The sequence below is a fragment of the Sturnus vulgaris genome, chromosome 1, assembly GCF_052056855.1.
Source record: "Sturnus vulgaris isolate bStuVul1 chromosome 1, bStuVul1.hap1, whole genome shotgun sequence".
NCBI lineage: Eukaryota > Metazoa > Chordata > Aves > Passeriformes > Sturnidae > Sturnus > Sturnus vulgaris.
This window is the reverse complement of record NC_142243.1, coordinates 20614406-20634675: the sequence shown is the minus strand read 5'-3', so window position 1 is coordinate 20634675 and position 20270 is coordinate 20614406. Positions and strand designations below refer to the sequence as shown.

Sequence of the window (20270 nt, the reverse complement as noted above, 5' to 3'; positions counted from 1 at the left end):
AACACTAAAATCTTAGCACATTACATCCCAGATAGTTTGCTTTTCTTTCCCTTGTCTTTTATTCTGCCCTGCACCTCTGAAGAGCATTCCTTTACAACTCATTTTGTTTTCTGTTTGTAAAGCTTTATGCATTTCAGGTTTTCATCATCTTCTGAGATCATTATCTTTTTTGTTCATCTTTCTTTTCAAGAAACTTCTTTTTCCCCCACATCTGCCACCATCTTCGGTATAGTACTTGTCCCTTTAGGATTTCTTTTATCCTTCTCATCTTTATGCCTTTCACTTACTCTTCCCCAGGCCCTTCATCCCTGCTTTTGCTTGTCAAAACTGTGTTTCTTCCTCCTTCATGAGGGAAGAAGTGGGAAGGTTGGGTGGATTTTTTTGCTATGAGCACACAAGAATGTTCCAATCAATACTTTGCAATCCTGCAGAGGAGAGCTTGCATGACTCTTTCAACACTTTCACAATTTGCAACTGCAGTTAATGAAAGTCTGACTAATGCCTGAAAACCATAAGCTTATTTTAAAGCAGTGCTGTAGCTTCCCACCAATAACATCATCAGGCCTTCCCCAACAAGCTCTGAATTTTACATTAGAGACACTCCTCCATGCTTTGAAACACTTGTAGCCCTGCAGCAACTTCTTTTTGCCTAAACCCCACGACACAGTCGTGAGTGAATGATGGACACAAGTCTCAGACACCACCTGAACCTTCAGCTCTGGCTGGATTTCTGTTCAAACCAAAGGAAAGCTGTATTGCCAACCCACTCACAGAAAGCAATATCTGTGTGTACCCAGGGAGATTTTGGAAGACTAGTGAATCCACTTAAGCTGGAAGTGTGTGTATGTAGAATGTCTCCAAGTCTCAAAGCAGGTATCTGGCATCTGTCAGGAGAGCAGTGGTACAGCCCTGAGGAAGTGCCCTCCTCCAGGGCTGGGGTAGCTTTCAGTGCCAGGGAAGGATTCAGAGTCTCTTCACCCTTTCCTGATACATGTGCCCTTGCTATTTATTTCGTTCCAAACCCAATTTGCAATAGTAGTTTGGGGATCTTCTGACATTTCATTGACATTTCTTCAGGACTTTTTGTAGCATGATTATTATTGTCAGTAGGCCCTCTCACGTGTTAATAACTACACCACATTAAATTGTGTGCATTCCAGATGGGGCACAGTTTTTGCTGTGAATTCTTAACATGCATCCAACCTAGCACCTTCAGAGGCCTGTTTCAGTTGGACCTGTTCCCTAGGCAGATAACTTAAGAGGTCTGGAAAATCCTCTGCAGAGCTTGCAACAGATAGAATTGACTGTTCCTGACAAGTCTACCATTTTTACTGTTCTCCATCTGCCTACCAAGACTGCCTCATTCTTCTGAGTACTGAAGACCACTTAAAGTGTGTCTAAAGCTTGATGCCAACTTCCTAGCTCTGCTTGCCAATTCAAAAAAATCTGTTGCAAAATATATGTCAATACATTTATTCCCAGACTAAGGCAACCATATTACCTAAACGATGGGGCAATCCTAAATGCGCTCGAAAGGCTGGTGCTGATAACAGAAACTTCAGATCAGCTTTTTGCAGAAGGCATCACTTCTAGCATGAGATATTTAAAACCTTTTCTTTTCCCACTGAACACAACAGGCCTGTCTCAGCAGTCTGGGCATGCTTCCCAGCTTGTTGTCCGGATGGGATGGCAGCTGACACTCGGCAATGGGTTGCCTGGGTATGAAATTCATTAAATTGGAAATCAAGGGCAGGAAGGTCTTGACACAAGCAATCCAAGTCTCAATATCTGTTCTTGTTCCTTGAATTCCCTTATTGGCTTTTGCTCTCCTAAGAATAAAACTGTTTGGGAAACACTGTCTGTAGATTTTAGGTTTTTCTTCTCCATTGGTAGAATCTGAAACTATTTGAGCTGTTAAACCATTTGAGGCTTCTGAGCTTGGTTGTGGTGCCAGCTTTGTATAGATAAATATAGAACCTGTGGCATTTTCAAAAGCCATTTGGAATAGCTCTTCAATATAAGCACTTTAAGCAGAGATTAAACACATTATTTGGGTTTTCTGCCTAAAGAAAAAAAATCACTTGAAAAATTGGCAGAAGTACCAGTTTCTTCAAATGACAAAGTTCCCTTCCCCAAACTGAGTCTGGCAATTGGCAGCTCTCTACAAAGACAATTTTTTTCCTCTCTCCCCTTCCCTATTCCTTGATATCAAAATAACCTTCAAGGCAAAAAGAGCAGTCCACAGCAACATAAAAAAAGAAAAAGAAACTGATTAAAATGTTTCACTCCTTGAACAGAATGCTTTGCATTTTAACTAACTTGGATCAGATAAAATGCTACCACATTCCTACAGAAGAAATCACCATATTACAGGAAACTGGACAAATACATTCCTCAAGTAATTTCCTATTCAGAAGTCCTACTGAAGAAACTAAACAACAATACAAATGAAGAGCTTTATTAAAATCACCTAGAATATCATATGAAATTTAATATCGTATAATATAAGTGCAAACTCCCCTATTTTAACAGGATGTGACACATGTGAAGAGAGGACTTTAATATACATATAAATAGAAAAGCTAAAATATGTTTGACAGTGATATATTAAATGGCTACATAAATGTGACCATAGTTAGGAAGCATATGTGATTTTGTTTCCCTCTAGCAGTATCTTCTAAGGCATTACACATAATAAATTGCATTTAATTCTAATCCCTGCTTTCTTATACGTAATAAGAAATAAGTAGAAATATTGTGGGCACAGGCAAAAGCAACAGATGTAAAAGAGAGGCAGAAGTCAGGCACTTATTTGTTCTTGGCTGCCAGAGGTTTACGGCTGATCTTCTTTGACTTGTCATTGTTCTTCTTTGGAGGTTCAGGGTTGGCCTGCATGTGTCTGCCATAAAGACTGTAAGGAAAGGAGAAAAAAGATTGTGATACAACCATTAAACACAGACTTTTACTCTGCAGCACATTAAACAATGCATCTAGTTAACAGAAATAAAAAAAAGGTCTCTATTTTGTCTCAACACACTGAATTTTCTATTAGCTCTCAAGCTGCAATCATTGTTTTTTTTGTGACTTTTCAGGGGAGTAACATCAGGGAAGAGCAGGCTTTTGGTGCAGTGAAGGAACAATCAGTTTTGCCTTCAGAAACTAGCAACCTTTATTCTACAGTTATGGGATTAAGGCTCAGAAGGCTGCAAGGATGTGTATTCAAGTAGACAATGACAAAAATTGGGTTGAACTGGAGAGATAGAGTGCCTGCTTAGAGCAAAGTGAGCATCATCCCTAACCAGAAAACCCAGGGGCTTGATAATGTGACAGAGAGCAATGGTGTCACAGCTGCCTTTGCTGCTCACACATGATTGATAGCACTGGGACAGATACCAACACATCAATGCCACATTAGTAAGTACTACTGATTAAATGTTGACAAAGTATCCTGCAATTAAGATGGCTAGCATTCACTGTGAAGCTAAATGGACTACATGGCTGAGAGGATCTTGCTAAATATCACATAGTAATTAATAGATAATTTATGAGTAATCCTGATTAGAATAAATTAAAAACCTACCCAAAATAAACACAGCTCAAACTTAACTTCCCTTATTGGCATAAAGTGCTTTTTGAAGATGCACTTTGTGGGTTTTGGTTGGAGTAATTTTCTTCATAGTAGCTGGTATGGGGCTGTGGTTTGGATTTGCACTGAAAACAATGTTGATAAAACAGGGATATTTTAGTTCTTGCTGAGCAGGGCTTGCACAGAGACAAGGCCTTTTCTGCTCCTCACCCCACCAGTGAGAGGGCTGGGAGTGCACAAGCTGTTGGGAAGAGATGCAGCCAGGACAGATGACCCCAGCTGACCCAAAGCATATCCCAGACCATACCACATCCTGCTCATCATGGAAAGCTGGGAGAAGGAGGAAGGGGGGATGCTTGGAGTGATGATGTTTGTCTTCCCAAGTCACTGATACATAAGATCTTGGAGGTCTTTTCCAACCTTTGTGATTCTGTGACTCTATCTACTGTTCTAATTCTATGTCAGAAAACTAAAAGCTACCACCTGATCTGAGCTTTATGTTGCTGTATCTGGAAGATAGTTCAACCCTGGCATTTCTGAACTGCAGGATGGGATTAGAACTTCTTGTAGGGTGGGATGGAGAGGCAGTGCTTGCTTTCACCTCAGCAGCTGAAGTTTTACATCATGCTGCTAAGCAGGCTGCTGTCAAGGTGTTCTGTAGTCGAACAGCCTTGCTCAAGGAAAATACAACTGTAAACTATGACATTACTTCACCTTACCGAAATTTTATGTGTCCCATCACCTACTGTCAACAAGGGATCAGGTGGCATTTCCTGATGAAAGCAGAGAGCCCTGACCCTCTGCAATAACTACATGCTTCATATTATCTACAACACACATATTTTTCGTTTATTTCTTAAGAGACAGAGCTCCAGCAGCACAAGGCTGTATTTTATCCAAGCACACAGTATGTGTATTAATCAAATATACCTCCTAAATAACTCTCGTTTTGGAAGGTGTTAAGTGAGTTGAGCAAGGGAGTCTATGGAAGGAGATGGTTCAGTATTATGAAAGGCTATCACTGCAGAAGAGCACAGAAGTGGCATTCAAGGAGGCTGTCCCATCAGAAATTGACCCAGGATATAAGAAATCAAGGAACAAGCAGCATCTCGTTCTGAATGATATGTAGTGTAGCATTTGAAACACTGTTAGCAATAATTTTGTAACTCTTAGAAGACAGCACTAGTTAGGTAAACACAAAATTAACCTTCAAATTTTTTTTGGCTTTTTAAAAGTCCCTATTTGGGACTTTAGGCACTGATTAACCGAGAATCAAGTGATCCACTGTATCTGAGCACAAAAATCCTTCGTGGATAGGAACAGAAGTCCCCTATCACTGTCCCATGTTCCACATCCTGCTGCCCCCCAGGCCCTTTGCCCTGGTAGTGCCAAACCAAAAAGGACCGAGACAGCTTAAGTGGCTGTCAAGTGTTACCTATTCTCCCTTTGCTCAAGTTGGTTTAGGCTCCCTCTTTTTGCTTTGGAAACTTTATGTAAGTTTCCCTCTCAGGTGATCCATTCATTCTGCCTCTCATTTCCTCCTTTCTCAGAGCAAATGTTCAAGCATGTGCACTGTCACACCTCAGATTAGTGGATTTCCCCGAAGAAAAAGGGTGTGGTGGGAATTCTACTGACTACACAGATGCTTTCAAAGCGCAGAAAAGTTGAATGCTGACAATTTTGAATGAACCTCAGAGTTCTGATAAAGTCTACTTGGGCAATGCCTTTTGACTATGAAAAGAGGTCCAGAAGCAAATGTGTGCATTAAGCAGTAAAAATACCAATTGACCTGTAGATATTTTTGGGGTTTTTTTTGATATTTGCTCCTTACAATATTCAGTGCTACTGATGCCCCAGCAACTCCCTTTGCCCCATGCAAATACTACATTAGTAGTAACATATGTACATGAGTTGAAGGCATCTACAGCACTTTCACATTCTTTTTATCTGTCTTCATGTCCAACCACTTCTATCATCATGAGCACCAAAGTTTCATCCAGCAAAGTAATTACTGGGTTTGTAATAAGAAAATCGAATATATCTACTTAGGTTTTCCCTGGCAAAATGAGAGGTAGTTTCAAGCCCAACTGAAGATGAGTGCTTTACAATCTTTCATGTATTCTGCTACTCAAAGAGCAAGGATCAGACATATCTAAATTATAAAAGTCTTCACACACAGGGTCTCTCCTGTCTGCATACATCAAATATGAGGAGACATACGGTGTCACAACAATATTTAAATATAATAATGGCTATGATAATGCCTCTGGGACAGAATTTGCCTTCTGTTACACTAGGGAAAAGAGAATTCAAAATTCTCAATGAACTTCTGGTACAACAACAAACACCACTTCTATAGCTCCCAAGGGAAAAAAAGCTGCAGGGAAAAAAAAAGGCAAAATAAAAACACTACTGGTGCCTATATGCACAGAGAAGCAATTATCTGATTTCCACAAGAACTTATAACCCTTCGGTTTTCATAGATGTGAAGTTTCTGTAAAGTCTTTAATAATTTCAGTACTTACTGGAAAGACACAGAAACAGCTGTAGCCAAGCTGTACAAACCAGGTACACGATCTTGTTCTGCACGAACACAGAGCCAGATGTGTTAGGCAGAGACACAGCACACCCTCCTCGGCAGCAGAGGTCAGGTGAAGACATGCACGCAGACAGTTCTGCTGCTCAGCTGATGGATGGTGATGTGCTACAGGATGGCACCTTGACATAGCTGTTTGCATGACTAGACCCTCAGCCAAGGCAGACTGCCTCCATAAACACACAAAAGAATTTTGACGCAGATTGTGGCTATGGTTTCAAGGCAGACTGGTGAGATAAGTGCTGATAACACATTCACGGCAGTGCCTTCCCACTAGATATTTTGAAATGTCACCTGTTCACAGCACTGGTACAGCTCTGAGAAGGAAACTACACACAGCTTGAAGGCCAAAACCTTTGCTGAAGGACACAATCTGGAGTGCAAACAAATATTTGAGATGTTTACAGTAACAGTCAGAAGCTGACTACTATAAGCACAGCTCACAAACTGCAGAACCTCTGTAGACTTAGCAGCTATAATACTGTAGGCAGACTTCTCATTACACTAAAATTAAAGGGGAGATGCAAGACTGAAAGTGCAGACAGACACTCTGAGAAGCTTTCTTTCCTCGTATATATTTTTAAAAGTATCTTTCATGAAAAAAGTATTTCTTTGTATGCAGATGTAAACATAAACAAAATCTTCCTGCACTCTCCACCTGCCCCATTGGAAGTAACAAATGACAGCAGCATGGCTGCTGCAGCAGCAAAACTAACAACATCAAGTCAGAAAGATGCTCATTAAACTTCATCATTCTGTCTACTTTAATGATGCTTTTACTTAATAAAAATTCCCTAAGTACTTGCAAGGATATTAGGCAAGGTCTCTGGTTATGTATCAGGGGTCTAAGCTGTCACTAGCAAGCATGCAGTTCAGGAGAGGCATTCCCAAGAGGAGAGAGTGAATACAGCTTTCTTGTAATAAATTCAGAGAGAATCAATAACCACAGCTTGCCACATTACTTAAGCATTTAGGAAAGTAGGTGATCCTTCTAAATTAAACCACAAATTGCTAAATGTTGCAATTTACAGCATAAGATCAGGCATAGAACCTTGTAACTTGAAAACATATAGTCTTGCTACCAAAATCTCTGAACTTAAAAACTGAACCACAGTTAAAATTCCTAAATTCATAAAGGTCAGAAGGGTCACTTTGAAAAACAAAATTCAGCACAACTATCTCCAATTTTTCTGTCTTGTATAACTAAATGCTCCCTAGCTAAGGGCTACATGCTCCCAGAAATAAGAGAGAACTCGTGTAATCTAGGGAACTAGTGCAAAGTGTTTGATGCATACATTGATTTTTTTGAGCTTAAGCATTTTTAAAGAGGATTTGAAGACTGAGCCATGAAAAACACATTGGTCTCACCTTGTTTGTAACAGACCTACAGGGTGAGTATGCAGTACAAAAAGGACCACACAGTTAAATATGGTCCTGGAGAGACGCTACCTCCAGCTATGTACTGCAATCAGAGAAACAAAGGTGAAACATCCCAGCTCTACTTGATTTTTCAAAAGCTGAAGTTCAGGGTCAGGCAGATATTTACTACTCAAACAAAGCCTCAAAGTGGGTATTCACAATGACCCCAACAGGACAATCCTAAGCCCCAGCTGATGAAGCAGAAGGGGAAGGCCGAATCAGTGGTGGTATCATTACAAACTCAAAGCTGAAAGAAGTGCTTGCATGACTGATACATGCTGGCTATTAGTTACAGTTCACATGCACTTAGAGCAAGGTGCTTTTGCCACATCAGTTTTTGCATAGCTAATTGCTGCTTTGGTGTCCCCTTCTGAGTGACTGGCACTGAACTTTTCTATGTGGGAGCTACTAACATGTCATCCCCTCAAACAACATATTCTCTCTCCCAGGAAAGGGACAGATACTGGAATTTAACTGTAATGTACCAGTGAGAGAAAACAGTGGAGGTTAAAATTACTATGCAAGTATCACATTATGTAGGTAGTTCACCAATAATGTTTTTAGTCTTTGCAATGTAACTCAGATGATCTCGGAGAACAGGAACACTGCATGGGTAAGTGAAACCAGTATCTGTTTTCCTTACACCCGAATGGCAAACTGCAGCTTTAGGATTCTTAATACGGAAAACCAGACACGAGTGATTCCTTTTATTCAGCTCATTTTCTGCCCTTTGTTTTGAAGTGCTCCGAGAGCAGATGGCAGCAATGTCAGCAATGTTCATCATCTCAAGCTCTCGCAAGTTTCTTCAGAACTGCTCAGTTTTGGCCTGTCCCTGTCTGTGCAGCTCTCTCCTGCTCCAGGATGGAGGCAGCACTGCCTGGATGAAGGGGTCAGGTGCTGGCAGTGCCACGTGCTGGGCCATGAACCTGCAGCTCTCAATGTGCTGTGAAACTGCTCCACTATTTTTAGGTCTGTTAACAGTGTGCCTTCCTCTATAGCCCACTGCCACTCTGGGATGCTTCATGCTTTAGACTGCCCCAAATCTACACATGCCAGAGCCCAGCCCTGAGACACTTCCAAGTGTAACAACCTGTGTTACTTTTCTGTTCCTTCCACCTCTCTCAACTATCTTCATAACCCGAAGTTCCTGCAGACTTTGCCTGTCACTATTCTCCCTAATTCCCCCTAAGTCCATTCCACCTTTTAAAGAGACCTTCTCCATCACCAGAAATCCCTAATACCCTCAAATGCTTTTTTTGGGTCTTCACCCCACAGGCACTTGTTAGGGGAACTGATTATCTCTTCCCTCCCATCTTGGATTAGCTCTTTTTTTTTTTAGGTAGTTTCATTTTTTGGAGCCCAAATTAGGTAAGAAGAAGAGGATTCAGCACAGGTGGAGAGCTAAGTATTCAAGCCCATGTTTCCCAGTCAGTGGAGATCTGGCTAATGAAGCCAGTGGAGTAAAGAGCTTTTTGGGTGATCAAGTACAAGCGTCTGCTGTGAGATGCTTAGCTGCACTGCTCTGTTAAAGATTTTCACCAGCTACAGAGGACAGTGGGTAGCTAGCTGACATGCAGACACTCATGTTTAGCTATTTTAAAATGCTAGATGGAGTCCACCCAACCACTCCCTCTATGTTCCCACTCTGCACTCTCACAAGCTGTTAGCTATCTTACATTAGAGACTCTGCTGAGTCACGCAGTCCAAAGTTGACTTACTCAGAATTCCTGCCTAAAAACACTCCAAATCTCAACAAGCAAAAAAAAGTACTCTGCCAAAACTTTCTGGAGCTCACTGTTTCAGCATCTGTGTAGAATGTGCACCCTCCAAAATAAATCCCATGTGTCTCCTAATGGCTACTTCATCATTCAGTTTTGCACAGGGCTCTCTCCTCTAGTCTATCTGCTGCTCTATATACCTGAAGAAAAGAAAGACTCAACCTCTGTGTTTCACATTTCCCACCCTCTATTCCCACAGGTTACTGTCAGAGACAGACCCTGACCAGAGGGACCTATGGCCTCAGCTCAGAGGTCCCAGACCTGATGTATCAGTGAGGGGAGGTTTGACCTGTGGTAACTATGATTTACAAACATTTGCTCTACTATTGGGCAGGCAATAGATGGATAATTTTAATTCTGCTAGACACATTTGCTCTTAAAATGGTTAATTTAATCCTTGCTTCTTTGAACTCACCGTTTTACATGTTTTGGGGAACTATTTTTTTTTCATAAAGGAATTCCAAATAGGTGTTAGGCTTTCTTTAATTAATACACAGTAATAAAAGAAAGCCTTCTTCTTATATTCTCTGAGGCTAGCAGTCTTTTGAAGCAAGTACTTTAAATGTGAGGCTTGTTAGGGAAGCACAGTTGGAAGCTCATAGAAGCCTAGCAAAAAAAAAGATTTTTTAAAAGGAAAATGTAGAGGCTAAGATTTGCAAAGCTGGCTAATGACTTTGCATACCCAACCTGAAAGACCTTACAAGAAGCATGGGTTTTGGCAGACACAATTTTGAAAGCACAAGGAACACTAATATCTAGTTTCTGAAAGATCTATTTTGATACCCAGGGACCCCAGCACTGAAAATCTTCAGCTGTCCTACAAATCCAGAGAGACACACAAGGGGGGCCTCCGTGGAACTGTCACAACGATGGAAAGGACAGGGCATGCTTATGCTTATTTCTTTCAAAACAGAAACAAACAGGAATTAAGATTTCATCTAGAGAATCTATTATGCTGAGAAAACAACCCCCAGCTAGGCCAGTATAAAGAAACAGCAGCTTTAGAGGATAAGGGAGAAAATAATTAGTTTCTGCATGTGGATAGACCTATCAGACTACTTCAATGATGAAGAATTTCTCACCTGGGACTCTGATCTTCAAGCACCTTCAGGAGGCCTGATTGCCTTTCTCATGCTCCATTTTGAATGGAGCAATGAGTTGTTCAGCCAACACGTGCAGACCAGTCCCTGAATCCACCCCAGGCAGGAAAAAATTCCATAGGCCAGAAACTGAAGTCCTTAAGGGTAAGAACTCCCACAGATTGCAGTGGAATATTTTCCTATTTGTTTTCACAGATGAAATAGTGCTTTCCTACTGAGGACCAGAAAAAACAATTTAATGCCAGATACAGGCATCAATTTAAACTCTGAGGGCTGAGGTATCTACTAGAACAAATGGCATCCCATATCTAATTAATCAAAAGCAATCAAGAGCCACAGAAACTGCATGGGCATGCTCAGCTTCTTTGGCAGATGCCAGCACAGGTAGCTGCAGATAAAAACGCACCGCTAAGAAGGAAAAAGACAAGTCAAGTGAGAAAGAAGTGTCTTCTGTTTACTGAAGTGATCTGTATTATCACAACCCTTATCTCCATGTAGGTGTAATTTGGGAGCATGCAATACATAAATCTACAGTTGTTCCATTTCCCCAAACCATGTTGTTGGGACAACATTCAAGGCCACCTGCCTGATCTCAAACTAACCCTGGACAGGCAGCAAACACAGTACAGAAAACATGGACTGGCATGCAGCACAGACATCCTCCTGGAGACAGCTGAGCACAGTGTTCTTCATTCTTATGTTATTTTAATGTTGTTGTCTGCGTGGAGTCCTTTGGGCTTCAGTAAAACAATGCTCACTTTCCTTTCTGAATGCTACACTGCTGCTCAGATAAATGCCCTTACATAATCTTTATTATTGATTTATTACATGCATTTTGCCGTGTACCTAATTAACATTTAAAAAAAGAAAAACAGGGAAAAAATAGCTAAGTGCAAGCTAAGGAACTTTCTCTAAGTTATTATATGTCTGGCAGGTATGTATTTCTTTTCCAGCAACTAGACAAAGTGTACCAATAAAATGTATAGAAGGGACTCTGGGGAAATACTGATACAGAGAGCCTCTTTTTCATTTTTTTCTTTTTTTTTTTTTTTAAGCAAAAATGAAGTGTCTGGATTACTCTGAGCCTGCTCTGCTGCACACTGAGGATGACCAGTTTCACAGGCAGTAGCATGGAGAGCATTCAGGAGACTGCAATGCCCCACACACAGTTTAATCAGCTGCCCTGCTCTGCTGGGCTGGCTCACACATCTCCCAGGGTGTCTGCCTCTGCCATCCCAATGGCTGCAGGGCCAGCTCTTCAACAGCTCCTTAAAATAAACATAAGGTCTGAACAGTGACAAGGGACACAGTGACAAAGGGGAGAACTCAGCCAAACTAACCCCTCTGAATCACCACCTCTGAGACCCGCAAAGGGAAAGGAAGAAGTCTCAGTCCTGTCACACAATCTATTTGTGTGACCCAACACGAGAAACTCTGGAAGGCTGTGTGAGCTCTGCAGACCACTATGTAAAGAAGGCACGGGATTTACTGTGGGATGCTTAGACAGAATTTTGGGATTGAACAAGAGTATTTAAGGATTATACAGGACTTTCAAGTTCTTATGAGGACAGACCAATAGAGTGGAAGTGGGTGACCAAGGATGACAGCAGAGAACAAGTGCAAGGAAACAGAGAGGATGAGGCAGGGAATAAATGAGGTCAACAGTATGCAAGCAGGAGGAGGTCAGAACACTTGACTGGCAGAACTCGGTGCCAAATCACCTTGACTTTGTCCTGCCTAAACCCTGTTTCTAGCTGTTTTCTGTGTCAATGTGCCCTCTGTTCTGGCAGCACGCATACAGGTTCCATAAGCAAAGTTCAAGACAGCTGGCCAATAGCATGGACTGAGTTCCAGATACTGGAGTGACTAAGATCAACCCCCAGAAAGACTGAGGGGATGTAGGCTGATGAGACTGGGTCTGGGGGCCTGATATTTGAAACATCAAAACTGGGAAGGCAGATATGAGAGGGATCCCCCCTGACAGAGAGTTTTCCCTGAGCATTGCAGGGAAAGGTACTGAGGAATGCAGTCTGGCTGCTGTTTGTCTGCTCTGTGTTTAAGTGTCCATCTGTCCTCACATCATGCTAATCTGCCCATGGCTGGCTCATGTGCTCTGAGACTGTGGTCAGCCTCGCTACTTGACAGGACAAGAGAACAGGGATATGGAGCAGTTACTGCCATTAGTGAAGGAATTTACTTGGCTCCTCCAGGACACTGGATTTAGCTGCCCAAAAGGACTACCAGGAAGAAGATGAAGAATAGAGGAAACGCACTTCACTTTATGCCAACACTGCAATGAAAATGTCACTTTTTGACACAAAGGACCACATCTGAAGTGCCACACATCTCAAATATTCTGATTTCACTTGGCCATATGAGTTGGCTTTGTTTAACTCATGATGGATACACTTTGCAAAAAGTTGCTCTTGGACAGAGTTTTTGAACATGCTTTAATAGGTAAATGCAGGTCTTTCCAGCTCCTTTTCAACTACTCCCTGGCCAACATGGGCACAAACATGTTAATTACGTCACTCAGATGGTCACTCAGACATCACATAATAAAATGATACAGAGTATTCACCTAATTTTCCAGCCAGTTTTGAACAAAGCATCACAACCTTAATATTTGGTAAACAATCACCGGGTTTTAATCAAATCTTTGGTGATTTTCCATGGCTTTTACTGTGCCAACAAAGCTGTTCCAGAATCTTTTCAGGAGGGACCTATGCTATGTGGCAGCCAATAATCTTTATGGCAACACTGCAATGAAAATGTCGCTTACTGTAATGAGCAGGGATCATAAGTTAAGCCCCCAGCTACCTTTCCATTATTTTTCATTAGAGTTTTTCTGGCTTTGCTATGCTTCAAAGTACTCAGGGAATTACCCCAAATTAGGCTCACTAGTCAGCTCTTCATTACTCAGACCACACTGAAACTGAGCAATCAGCAAACTGAACCAGCTCCTGAGTAACACAAGACAGTAACATTTGCTTGAATGTTTACCATTTCTTTTTTAGTTTGTCCTCTTTCTTAAAGCTCTGTTCTGTAAAACAAACTTGCCCACAGTTGGAGGCGGTTCTAAAACAACAGGAAAATCACATAGTATTTTTTCATGCCATTAACACCTTGAGCAAAGGGTTGGGCTTCCCTTCATCTACCAGAAACAAACTGTGATATAGTCATGTTTTTTTGACAGCAGTATTTTCCCTAGACTTGTGTTCCATAGTGCTAGATGAAGTGGGTGAGATAAGAAGTCTCACTTACTATGTGAATCTTCACCCTCTGAAGAATCCCTAAACTATGGCAGATTTTTACACTGGCTGCCTTCCCTCTTGCAAAGCAAGAAGCTGACCAACCTGCTGGAAAAGAGCAGTAACGCTGACATCAGTTAAGTTCTGATGTCATCCAATCCACACAACTTCCCAAGTTACTTTCAGTGTATTTCAGGGCCCACAGTGTTAAAAAACATAAAGTCTTTTGAAAGGCTTTCTTCTCCCCCAATGTCTGTCAAGATGAAATGGCAATACAATGTCAGCCTGATTTTGATTTCAACAAAATCAATACAAGTTTTGCTTCTGATTTCATTGGGTACAAGGTTTGGCCTTTGAGGTCAATTATCCATGCAAGCTAAAAGGCAAACTGCAGAGAAGAGTGGCTCACAAACCCCAAACTATGTACAACAACCTATGGACAACATCTAGGCTGGCTATGAACAGTGGAGTGAAAATTATGCTTTCTCATCAAGTGCTAGTAATAGCTAAGGCCAATGAGTCACTCCATGACTTCTTAATGCATGCATTGACCAAAATAGTTTCTCTTGCAAGGAAGGTGGGATTATGCATACTGATCTGGTTTTGCTCAACATCCTTTTGCTGTAGGTAGGCAGCACTTATCCTAAATTGTTGGTACTTACGAATGCTCATGAGTTAAAGAACAAATATGGAACTTCACTGAACAGTAAAGGACAAGAACTGGTTTACTCATCAGATATTTGCAAAAGGCACCCACGGGACCTTTCAAGTGTGATGTAAAATGAACCAGTGATTACACCTTCTTCTGGGCAAGAGGAAAAGGAACAGGCAGTTGAAAACACTTGCACTGAATCAGCCTAAGCGCCACAGCAACAACAACGGCAGAAAGAGTGCAATAACAGGGAGCCAAACACAATGCTGCAGTCTCAGTGGACAAACTGCAGATCACCTACTTTGCATCTTTTTAAAAACATGCTGGAGAACACATTGCAGGGAGGGCAAACATGGTCTCTGGTTCTTTCTGGTTTCTCAACCAACAGGCTATTTACATGTTTTTCAAATACCAGGCTATCACACAAGGTAGCAAACGGACACCTCCTTACTTGTGAAAGTAAGATATTAGATAGGATATTTGGAGAAATTTCTTCACTGGAACGGTGGTCAAGCATTGGAACAGACTGGCAAAGGAAGTTGTGGAATCACCACCTCTGGAAGTATTCAAAATACATGTAGATGTGGTGCTCAGAGGCATGGTTTAGTGGTAGACTAGCACGGCTGTGCTCATGCTTGGCTCAATGATCCCAAAGGTCTTTTTCAACCTTTGTGATTCGTGATTCTAATCCAAGCATTCCCCAAGCTTGTGATATGGAGCAAATGTATGAGAAATGCAGGATTGGGAAAGCAAAGTGACAAAAGATTTGTCAACAGCACTCTGTCACTGAGAATGCACTTCATTAACCTGTCAATTGCAGTGTCTAGGAGACACATTTATTGACAACTTACTGCCGATTGATCCAACATCTATATAAAGCTCTTCTTATGCAACGAGTTAGCTGACTCAGATGATGATGAGATCTATAGAGAATTAATAGCTATACTAAGCCCCAAACTGCTCTAATTTCTAAACAAAATGCAACCAGAAGTGATAAAATCCCACCAACATCTCAGCAGCTAGACCATATTCCCTGCTTACAGCACATCTTGGAATGAGATTCACTTTGATACACTCCATAGCTGGGGTAAAAGTATGGTATGGGTATGAAGTAAAAGTCTTTATGCAAACACTGTTTTTTACTTCTATGGCCATATGCACTTGTGGGATTACTTTTGAAATACAGGGACTCTGCATTTTCTACTCCCTCAATTTTGCATGGAAACACCCAGAGATGTTCAGGGCTGTATGGCAACCAAGTGCTCTGTGTGGCTGCATGCCTCTCTCCAGGACATGGTAATGCTGTGAATGGCTAATTGATCCTGCAGTGGCTTTAACAACTGGCAGTCACTTCACACTGCTGGCAGCATTCCTGTAGTGCACACAATCCCATCCTTTGCCTGCTTTGCTTTGTACTACCTGTTTTATCACTTCATGATAAGACAGCGTCAAAAGACAGCAGGCATAACCTATTCTGGCACCTCCATCTGGCTTTATATATCAGACTTGTGCTGCTCTGGTGGATTAGTTTCAGATCCCTGTTGGCAGATCAAAGGCAGCAATAATAACCACAAATCAATCCCTCTTTAAGGCCTAAAACATCTTCTCCCTCATAGCACGCCTCATTTCTTCACCACTCCAGAGCTGTTATAAATACCAACTTTGCTGAGACACAACAGTTGTATCCAGATACTCAGGCCTTGGAGAATTTGGCACTGCATTTTCACCTGCTTTCTTCTGGTCTCTTATGACAATCAAAATGAGCAGCATCAATAGAGAGATGCTCACGTAGATTTGAGTCCCTAAAAAAGAAAAGCTGCTTGGTGCTAAAGTGAGAGCATATGCAGAAGATGGCTCGTTTCCCTTTGTTTCATCTCAGGTAATGTATTTTCCAGCATTCATGAGAGCTCTATTTCCACTTAAGCATCCAGCTACCTTCAGCTCACTGCTCAGTGCTCTAAGGTGACCAACAGATGTTTTTGGATCCAGAAAAGATGCATCCTCAGTTGAACAACTGCAAAGTGGACAGGTTACTTATTAATGGTGTTTCCAGACAGCTTCCTCCTTGATTAGCACATGCTCTAGAAAACAGTACTCAGAAAAGGGATTCATGAGGTTCAAGATCCACACTGTTACTGCCATAAGAGAGGAAGTTTTTGGAGCCTTTCACCGTGAGTGTGCCTGCATTCTTGAGAATGCTCTTTATTTCCTGATGTTCACCTTCTAGAATTTATCTAAAGGCAGTGGAAGCTAAAAAGACTCAAAGACTAGGCAGCAGCTCTCTGCTTGGCTACATCTTACTAACAAAATGAGACTTTTACTACAGGAGATGTAGCTTTTGTTTGCTTCCTCTCTGCAACACCTTCACAGGGACAAAGCTGCATTTACCATGATGTAGCTAGGCAGTTCCTTGGATCTCAAATCACACAGAGATACTATGCCCAAAAGATTAATAAATCTGTGCCTTGGATTTTACATGGAAACTGCAATTGTGCTGTAAAAGATACACCTGCATAAGAAGTGAAGACATAAACTCTCTCTCTTACCCTTCTTTAAATCTTTCCATCTTGTAACTTACAGCTTGAACTACATCTCTGAAGAGACTCCAACATCAGCTAGATCAGCAACAGTTCAATATTCCTACATTCTACTTAAAATGAAACCCAGATATAAATAGCAAAAATGAGAGCTGCTTAAAGAGCTCCTGAAATTCTTAAGAAAAAATTAATCAAAGATGAACATACACAAATCATCTGGTGCCAACACTGCTTTTGCACAGCTTGCAACAGCCAGAAAGACATAGTATTTCAGGATTACCACATAAGGGGTTGAAAAATATTTTCTCTTAAAATTCTTTTGAATACTAATGCAAAGTACTTTGATCCTGATTGTTTTCAGTATTTGATTAAGTTCCACTGAATTGACTGTTTACTCCTTATAATTTTTTACTATACCCATATAACTAGAACACTGTCTCGACATATGGAAAATGTGGATGGTACATATTGCTCATAGCTGCATATAATTTCAAGAACTGTAACTACTATTTCTAGATAATTTTTAAACTGTGACAAAGATGCATGCTATTGAAGAAAAATGGTGAGCCTATAAAAAGCTGTATGTGTTTGAGTCAATCAAGTAAAGAGAATATAATTTTCTTCTCACAGTATGATTCTTCTACATGTTAGTGGAAGGAGAAAGCCAGAAAGATTAACCAAAGACCAAGAAAAAAAGACCATCCTCTTCTTCCCTCTCCCACTATTGAGCTTAGAAAAATGTCCACAAAAGAAAAAAAATGACACTGGCAGCTTCTAGGACAGTTTAATAAACCTTGGGGAAGGCCTTAGTGTTGAATTTGCCTTCCCAGTAGAACCTAAAGCACTGCTACTAAAGCAATACAATAAAGTTTATGAACTTGTCTTTACTGCTGCATAATTTATCTTTGAGAAATGATACCATGATGAACAACTGCACTCTATGAATCTCTTCGGGCTTCAATGGACCGTAGCCTTTATTACAGCAAGTAAACTGGATACTGAAATATATATAACATATTTTTGGATTAATGAAAAATACTTAATTCTAAAGTTAAATACTACTACACTCAAGTAGTTTTTTATGCTTCATGTCAACTTCTGAACTAAAAGTATTTTTGATATATTTTACACTGAAACTTAAAAGAAACAAATTCCAGAACCACTCATATTTCTTTCTGTTCAAGAAAATTTCCATCTTGTTTTATTAGTTTTCTAACAATAAACAAATATATCCTTTCATTAAAAATGAAATAAAAAACCCCAACCAAAGCAGAAAAAAAGTCACAAATACAAAACCACACTGCAAATTCAAAATAAACATAACTAAATCTCAGTAACCAAAGAAAAAGGTATACAACCTTCACTTCTTTTCCTAGTCTAATGCTCATGGTACAGTTTTCTCAGACCACTTTCAGCACTGTAGTTACCCTGCTCTACAAAATATTTCTGTTTTGGGGTGTGTGCTTTCTGTCAGGTCAGAAAGTTAATGTCTATGCAGCTCTTTGATTACCAGATTAACATGATGAAGGCATGGGAAACCCTAGGCAGAGGAAAAAAGGAAAAGAGAAGAAAACAGATCAATCCATTTTTTAACTCAAAACTCGCCTCACAAGTGAGATGGTGGGAATCAGAAGGTGTAACTGCACAGTGGGATGTGCATGTATGCTGTGGAGAAAACTCCGTTGTCACTCAAAGCCCACAGGCCCATGCAATGCTGACATAGAGTGGTGAGGAATGAGAAGAAAGGGACAGAGACACACAGAATAATGGGCAGCCTGATTTCTTGCCAAAGACTTATAAGACAAGTTGGTAGAACAGCTTTGTAAGGAAACTGATTTAGCCCAGGAAAAAAACGTGTTCTTAAGGACTGCTGACGTATTTGTACAGTAGGGTAATTTTCATCCCTGGCTATTATAGTTGTTGGACAAGTGGCATTTCTCCATGCTTTTGTCTATTACAAGATAATTTCAGAATGCTAGATTATTTGGTAAATGCCAACATTTCATGGAATGTACTAAGCAATAGAAAACAGTATATTCATTTTGGTGAAAGCAAGAAAACGAGAGGGAAAAGATGTTATTTTATGCACAGGATTTGTGACCTCTTGCAGTGGTTAGCATATGCAGCTGTTTCAGCCATCTAGGTCTGTGTGTAATGGCCTATAGACCAAAGAATCACAGAATGGCTGCCACCTTCTTTGCTGAGTTAATGGGTCTGGCAAAGAAGAACCTCCATTTCCTTCTTTTCCCTACAGGACTTGCACTATAGTTTAGGAACGCTTATACTCAGAAAAAAAATTGCCTCAGGGAGAGGAAGAAAGACCAAGCTAGGGGAAAGATGGAAGAGAGGAAGAAAGGGCTAAGAGTTCAAAAGAGGGATAACAGGCACACAAAGCTTCATGTATGGAAAAGCAACTGGTCTTGGCAAAAGAATACAAAGCTGCTATATTGCAGGAAACATGCAAGCAACTCTCATTTCAGTGAAGAAAGGGAGCATGGAAGGAATGAAGGAACAGATGAGTATGCAGACCATGTCATGAAGCCCTTATGGTACAGAAGGCTCTCAACTGACGGAAGGACCATATCCCCCAGATGCTGTTCTCCTTATTCTATGATTTTCAGTACCATTACTTCAAGAACAAGCATAGTCAGCATGAGCACACATTGCAGCAGACTGTTCCCTGTTTAAACATACATGCTGCTTGGCACTTCTTCACATCCATCTCTCAGTCACATTAGCTCCATTTATGAAAAAATAAATGTTGCAAAAGGGAAGTATTAACACAGCCAATGCCAAGGATATTAATTTTAAAAATGCTATTTACTTTGTATCAGAGTAGTCATATATCTTGATCTTGAACAGTTCTTGGTCTTGTCCAGATTCTGATTCCATGCTATGGAGACAAACTCTGTCCTGACTCTCCTTCCTGCACATGATTAATTTACTTGATGTCTTTAGTACTGTACCCACTTGATGGGCTTCATACATTTAGTAGAAGACTGTAATTCGTATGAAAGCAAGAATGAGATTTTTAGTGCAAATCCTGGATAGTGATTTACTGTACAGTCACAATACAGCTAAAATTATCTGCTTGAAGAGAGAAGACACTCGGCTCCATACACAACAGTTGGCCCAAACAGCTCTGGGAGAAATGTGCAGCTCTGTGAAGAGTGGGTGGGTTCCCAGTCTTGAGAGATAAGTGCTAGGTCCAGCCAGCTGCCTACAAGTACACTCAACATCTGTCTTGGAAGATCCAAGAGTTCAGAGACAGGACCCTAGTGAAGACAGCTGTGCAGGTAGCACACCTTCCTAAATCTGTTCCACTAACACAAACCAACCACAATGTCCACA

General features: G+C 40.8%; 1 protein-coding gene across 1 annotated transcript in view; it reads right to left on the bottom strand.

Moving 5' to 3' along the window:
* Nucleotides 1-2442: 2442 nt before the first annotated feature.
* Nucleotides 2443-20270, bottom strand: part of RSU1 (Ras suppressor protein 1) — a 101061-nt gene continuing 83233 nt past the window's right edge. Inside the window, exon 9 of the mRNA XM_014875629.2 lies at nt 2443-2911. Within this exon, the coding sequence (XP_014731115.1) occupies nt 2809-2911 (103 nt within the window). The 3' untranslated portion in view covers nt 2443-2808. The remainder of the gene's footprint in view (nt 2912-20270) is intronic.